The sequence below is a fragment of the Phaethon aethereus genome (genome assembly GCF_964289735.1).
Source record: "Phaethon aethereus genome assembly, chromosome: 1".
NCBI lineage: Eukaryota > Metazoa > Chordata > Aves > Phaethontiformes > Phaethontidae > Phaethon > Phaethon aethereus.
The window spans coordinates 121,701,321-121,708,353 of NC_138575.1; the positions used below are offsets into that span (position 1 = coordinate 121,701,321).

A 7,033-nucleotide genomic window follows, 5' to 3' on the forward strand; every position below is an offset into this window, starting at 1 on the left:
AAATAGCGTTAGAAAATAGGTTTGTGAATTTGTAGCAAGTTGTAACTCTAAGAACATTATGCACCAGCAATGCTGCTCGAGAACCCACCTAACCCTTCCCATCTTGATTTAATTATCAAGGAGTTAAGTGTAACTTTGTGATCATGGTATTATGTTTTGTTCTAATAACAAGTAGTCAGAAAGAAGGAACCCCTTGGTCAGTTCTACGGTCCGGTGGGTGGGTAATTATTCATTCTATAGTCCTGTCTTAAAACAAAGGACTGTGGGGTGAATGATTGCATATTGGACCGATAGCCCGTGAAGATGTATTTAGTGTTGCCAAGTTGAAATGAACTTAGAGGGAAAGGTAATTCCGGCAGGGGGAGATCGCGACCACCGACTCAGAGACCACCCACTCAAGAAACCCTCCGACTCAAAAGATTAAGGAAGTAAAATCCCAAGAAATTATAGTGAGCATGCGTGGTCATTTACATGGTAGGCGAGGAATACTTAACCAATCATTGTATGGACACTTGATGAATATGTATTAATCTTGCCTATAAATGTTTGATTTTTGAACCGATCGAGGAACACGATTTAGGAGGAGCTATCCCCCGTGTTCCCGGCGCCGTGAATAAAGAATGCCTGCCTTTTAACACTACATTGGTGTTACGAGGTTTATTCCCGATTTCGGTGACAACTTGTTTGTGGGACTTTTATTTCTTTATTTAGGCAGGGGCTGCTTTTGTAGTTTTTTTGGCAGTGTTTTTCTTAACAGTTGTCTGAGGATGTTAATTTATTTGGGGTTTTTTTTGAAGGTCCTTGTCCACTGAGCAAGGACAGATACAAAATCCTGCTCCTGGGACAGAATAAACCCCTGCAGTGCCATGAACTGGGGACTGGTTGGCTGGGGAGCACCTCTGCTGGAAAGGACCCTGGAGGTCGTGGTAGACATTCAGCTAAACGTGAGCCAGCAGCATGTCCTGGCAGCAGTGAACACCAGCAGCACCCTGGCACCATGTGGACAGGAGCTGGCATGGGATGGAGGGATGTGACCGTCCCCCTCTGCTCGGACCTTGTTACACCTCACCTGGACACGGCCTCCTGCTTAGAGGCCCTGGTGTGGGAAGGACAGGGACAGAATGGCAAGTTTGAGGGAGGTCAAGGGCAGGAGCGGTGGCCCTGGGTCTTGCTCAAGCCAGGGATGGGGTGGCTGGTGAGGGTGGGCTTGTAGCAGCCCGCCAGCACTTCTGTCTGAGAGGATGAACCTGGGCTCTTTGCAGAGGTGCACGGTGGGGGAATGAGAGACAGGCAGCATAAACTGAAACAGGAGGGATATATCCAGCCGGATATGAAAAGGAAAAAAAATCACTCTAAGGCTATTTCATCATGTGAAGGAATTTTGCAGTGACGGTGTGGAATCTCCATCCCTGGGGGCTTTCAAGACTCAACAGGATAAAGCTCAAGACAACACGGTCTGAATCACTTGGAGTTGCAAGGTTTTGGATGATACCTGGTGGTCCCTTCCTACCGGAATAATTTTATGACTAAGGATTATGCCTAATGGTTTATGACACATAATAATCCTGACAACTAGTGCATTTACATTACATTTTTATATTCCCTTTTTAAAGTATAATCTGAATTTGCTTTGACAAATGCTTGGTCTTTCATCTTTTGCATTGTGTCCCATTTTTCTTTCATTAAAATTATTTCAAAATGTACTCTATACTGAGTTTTGAATGAAATTCTGCTTAACCTCTTTTTAAACATCTTTTATTATGTTCTGTTAATCTGTAGAACTGTACTGCCAGTGAAATGTGCTCTTATAAATCATTACATAAACATGAAACCTGTTTTCAATGCATTACACTAAAACACTTCCTAGTAATGGGGTAAAAAATTTATTTTGCTGATTCAGGAGAGAATAGGAGAACTGAAATCTTGGCACTTGGAGAAAGGAGAACCCAGATTTCTCCCTTGACAGGAAGACGATATGGCCCAGAGCTCCTCTTTCTCTTCGAAACATAGTCCTGTGATTAAGCAAAACCCTTCAACCGACTCAACCACCTAACAAAGGCACTGCCCAAAATTAATAAGCTAATCGGTAGCGTGACTCAGAAGCCCGTTCCCGCACAGACAGGTCTGCTACACGCTTGAGGGGAAGCAGAGTGGTGGTGGAGGAGGCCAGGAGGGCTTGCAGCCGGGGTCCCTGCCGCAGCCCGCGCCGAGCCGCGGTGCCGCCCGCGCGGCGCCGGCGCTGCGTCACTCCCTGCTCCGCGCCGGAAGCCAGCGCCCCGCCACACGCCCTGCGGGTCACTCGAGGAGGAAGTAGGGAGAAGGGCTGGCTCTGGTGAACACGATGACCGCTGTTCAGTCAAACCCACGGACTGGAGTAAGGCAGTCTGAAACCCACCACAGCCTCCGGGAACAGAGAGCAGCTGATGGAGGCAGCAGCCAAAACCAGAGGGAGTGAGAAATAAGGGCTGATCCTGCATCAGACTTCCAAAACCCTGACTGGACAGAGCAAGGTGATTTTGCTTAACAGCTTAGAGTCTATAAAACCATAAAAAATTAGGGCAGGAGAGCAAGGACAGCAGAAGAGATAACAACCTGACCCAGGTATTAGGTTTGCATGGTGAGGTTTTTGTAGCAGGGGGGCTGCAGGGGTGGCTTCTGTGAGAAGCTGCCAGCAGCATCCCCCATGTCCAACAGAGCTGGTGCCAGCCGGCTCCAAGACGGACCCGCCGCTGGCCAAGGCCGAGCCCGTCAGTGGTGGCGGCAGCACCTGTGGGAGAACAGCGTTAAGAAGCGCGGCTGGGAAACCTCTGGAACTGCAGCCGGAGAGAGGAGCGAGAATGTGTGAGAGAAACAACACCCAGGTCGGTGCAGCAGGAGGGGCAGGAGCTGCTCCAGGCAGAGGTTCCCCGGCAGCCTGTGGAGAAGCCCATGGTGAGGCCGGCTGTGCCCCTGCAGCCATGGAGCTCCACGGGGGAGCAGATCTCCACCCGCACCTGGGGAGGCCCCCACGCCGGAGCAAGGGGATGCCCGAAGGAGGCCATGATCCCGTGGGCAGCCTGTGCTGGAGCCGGCTCCTGGCAGGGCCTGTGGCCCCGTGGGGACAGGAGCCCCGGCTGGAGCAGGGTTGCTGGCAGGACTTGTGACCCCGCGGGGGGCCCAGGCTGGAGCCGTCTGTTCCTGAAGGACGGCACCCGTGGGGGGACCAAGGCTGGAGCAGTTCATGAAGAACTGCAGCCCGTGGGGAGGACTCATGTTGGAGAAGTTCATGGAGGACTGTCTCCCGTGGGAGGGACCCCAGGCTGGAGCAGGGGCAGAGTGTGAGGAGCCCTCCCCCTGAGGAGGAAGGGGTGGCAGAGACAACACGTGATGAACTGACCACAACCCCCATTCCCCATCCCCCTGTGCCGCTGGTGGGGTGGAGGGAGAGAAAATCGGGAGTAAAGTTGAGGTTGGGAAGAAGAGGGGGGTGGGGGGAAGCTGTTTTAAGATTTGGTTTTATTTCTCATTATCCTACTCTGATTTGATTGGTAATAAACTAAACTAAATTCCCCAAGTGAAGTCTGTTTTGCCCATGAGGTAATTGGTGACTGATCTCTCCCTGTCCTTATCCCGGCCCAGGAGCCTTTCATTATATTTTCTCTCCCCTGCCCAGCTGAGGAGGGGAGTGGTGGAGCGGCTTTGGTGGGCACCTGGCATCCAACCAGGGTTGGACCCACCACAACCCAGTAATGTCAAGAAAACAGTGCAAAGACCTGAGAAACAGCTCGAGCCCTCAACTGCCCTGAAACAGTGCATAACACTGAGAAATGACACTTTGCGTCACTTTGCTTGCTTGTCGCCCATGTCCAGCAACCTTGGACATGCCCTGCAGCCTCCGACAGCAAAGGTGCAGCCCGGCTGAGTGCTGGCAGAACTTGTCACGCTGGCTGGCCTGGAAAGTCTCGCACTGAGGTGGTAAAAATACTCTTCGTCCTGTGGCGGGGGCCCTCACCCGCTTGCTTTTTGCATGGAGGGATGAGGAGGCTGAAGGGGTCCCCAGGATGGCACGGAGCTGGCATCCCCAGGGAGCAATCCCGGTGGGAGCGGGGCAGCGCAGTTTGCCTGGTCTCCTCTCGACCTGTCTGGTTTTGCCCCATGTGCGTGTGAGCTGACGCAGTGAGCTGACTTGTGGGGGAAGACAAGGAGGGTTGTTAACCCTGGGCAATCTTTCCAAGCACCTCTGTCACTTGGCCCTGCCACCCCGCTGCGCAGCACAGGCGAGTGAGGAGGCAGCCGGCTGTGCTCATCTGAGTTTTATTTCTGCACCGCGCTGAACAACAGGGGGAAAGTTGGCTGGTGTAGAAGGAAATGAAAGGAAAAAAATAACAATGCATTGCCTTAGTATTTCCAGAACGATCATGAAGTGTTTCATGTCAGAATTGGTTTCATTTCTCCCGATTCTTGTCACAGTGTGGAGGTGGAGCCTGTAAATAAAAGAGCACTAGAAGAAGTTGAAAAAAAGTTACTGCTTCTCCTCGCTACGGGACACGAGACAGGTCAGGTTTCTCTTTTCCTTATTCTAAAAATAATCATGTAATTTTTGACTGTGATCTCCATTCCTTTTAATAGCTGTATGTGAGAAGGCTGCATGAGTCTAAAGTAAGTGTGGTTAAACAGGGATGCCAGGAGTAGGTTTTGTTGTTTTCTCGTGTGGGGAAAAAGATGACATTAGTGTTATTTCCTCTCTAAAGGGAGACAACTGAGAGATGGCATTTAAATTGGAATACATTTTTTAAAGTGGGGGCAGCGTTCAGCAACACGGTGTAGCCCGCGGTATTCGTGTAAGAGTATTCACGTGTAACAGCATGAGCTTTGCATTGCTGCTTTTTTTTTTTCTGAGAAGAATAAACGTACAACCCAGAGGCTGTGTAGTTTACCCAAATATGCTGAAGTCACTGGATATGTCAGGCAGAAGTCCGTGCGCTCTTCTGGCTGGACGCAGAGCGAATAATTACAAGAGCTGTGTGGGTACCGTGGCTTTGCGTTTGGGTTTGATAGCGTATTTTGTTATTATCCCTTGAGATACAAAGCTGGGATCATTAGAGAAAAATGAGGGAATTCCTCTTCAGGCCCATCAGCAGGTTGGTGCTTCATGCAGATGTGGTCATGTAGTGCAGTGTTTCATGTTGCGCTGGGGGAGGTTTCCAACACACAGACAGGTAAATATCTAAAATAAGGTTCAAGGAAACCAATATTGTCCTGATGATGAAGGCAGGGGCAGCAGGTGAGGGGGTGGTTATCAGGCTTTCAGTATCAGGACATCATCCAGGTGTCACGTGTGGATTCTGGCCAGTTTCAGGAAGGCACTTAAAAATTGCAGTTCTTTTTTTCCTCTCCTTCGTTCTTTCTTCCATCTGATGTTGTCAAGGCTCAGTACAAAAAGAAACCACTATGCCTGCATGGCACAGTGAGGGGTTGCACCGACCTACCTAACCTTTTTCAGGTCCAGCCCTTGCACTAAAATTTTTCAAAGTTGTCACTTATTTTATCAGACTCCTTAAGTCTCAGTTTCCCAGATGTCACAATTTTATCTTGCAAGATCTTTCTTTTTCTTTTTGTTTTGTTTTTCCTGGTCGACTTATTTTTGCATTTCATCCTATTTATGGCTAAAGCTTGCTGTATAACCTCTTTCTGAAGGAAACATATCCATGTTTAGGAGGCCGTATGCTAAAACCAGTACATTAATAACACTGAGCACAGCCCAATGAGTATAAATAATGTAAAAGGGATGGAAAATTGTTCCTGGGTAATATTTACATTAAATTAAAAATTTATAGGAAGTGTTAATTCCAATAAATTGAAAGGCAGGTAGAGAGTGGTAGAGGCAATAAAAGGGATTACTGTTAGAAACATTATTATCAGTAAATTATTCCTGTAATAGGAATAAAAATCCTACTGTAGCAGTAGAAAATCACAAAAGAATCTGGTGGCCAGTGAATGGAGAATGTATGTTTGTTGCCAATAAAGCACTGAGTCCTGATTCACAGAAGAAAAATTTTATAATTCATTAATAGAAAGAGAAAAAAGTTCATACTGAAATATTAAAGGAAAGGAACGTGTGGAAAAAGATGAGGGAACTGTAAAATTAATGCCTATAAAGAAATTAAAATAGTTCAGTCATCTTTTATTGTTGGTCAAAATTGAGAACTTTCCCCATAGTCATTTATTTTTTATTTTGATAAAAGGAGACAGGAATATCTATTAAAAAATTGTATGGCTTTATTAGAAAGAAAGACTGAATAGCAAGTATGGAATTAATATGTTTTTTTCTAAACTTGTTTTACACATTGAAAGTGTAACTTGCATTGTGTCTGATCATCCTGTTTTGACATCTGCTCAAATTAGAAAACCTGTAAACTTAATTCAATCAAAAAATTAAAAGAACAGGAAGTTACTTCAGGTAAAAATGTGTTTCTCCTAATTCATTTTCCCAAGCGTTAGAGCTAAACAGGTCTTGTTTATGGTAGGGGAAGGTTAAAAAAAAATCTAGCTTTGAAAATGTACTGTTGGGGTTTTTGTCTTTAAGTTAAGTTGTTCTCTCTGGAAATCACTTTCTCTGTCAAATGTCACATCAAAAGCCTCCAGTTTCTTCAGAGACCTATAGAAAATATCTCAACAAAATTTTTACATGAAGAAAAGCTGAACAAGGAAGTAAAAATTCTCCTAGTTCTCCCTTCTCTAACATCATGTCAAGCAAAGTCTGCTTTTTGGAGAGGGTTTTGAACTATAGAGAAGAGGCCTGATCTTCTAAAATAGGTGTAAGACTTGCCTCTGACAAGTGTTTCTACCGCACTGAGAGGAGAGTTGGCCACATAGCAGGCAATGGCTTGGTGTGTCCTGGTCTTACGGCCAGTGGCCAACCCATGTAGACCCTCCTTGTGCAGCCGTACATACCTGTACTCCTGACCCCAGCTGACTGAAGTTAAACATTCACACACTCTCTGCAACCATGCCCAGCAGCTGCATACTGACTGAGCTTCTCAAAACATCTTTC

The 7,033-nt window shown here is 46.9% G+C and overlaps 1 protein-coding gene across 1 annotated transcript in view; it reads left to right on the forward strand.

Annotated features, from left to right (window-relative positions):
- Positions 1–997: 997 nt before the first annotated feature.
- Positions 998–7,033, forward strand: part of LOC309416679 (interferon-induced GTP-binding protein Mx-like) — a gene marked incomplete at both ends in the record, with an annotated part of 23,659 nt that continues 17,623 nt past the window's right edge. The window contains one exon of the mRNA XM_082014030.1: positions 998–1,195. Within this exon, the coding sequence (XP_081870156.1) occupies positions 998–1,195 (198 nt within the window). The remainder of the gene's footprint in view (positions 1,196–7,033) is intronic.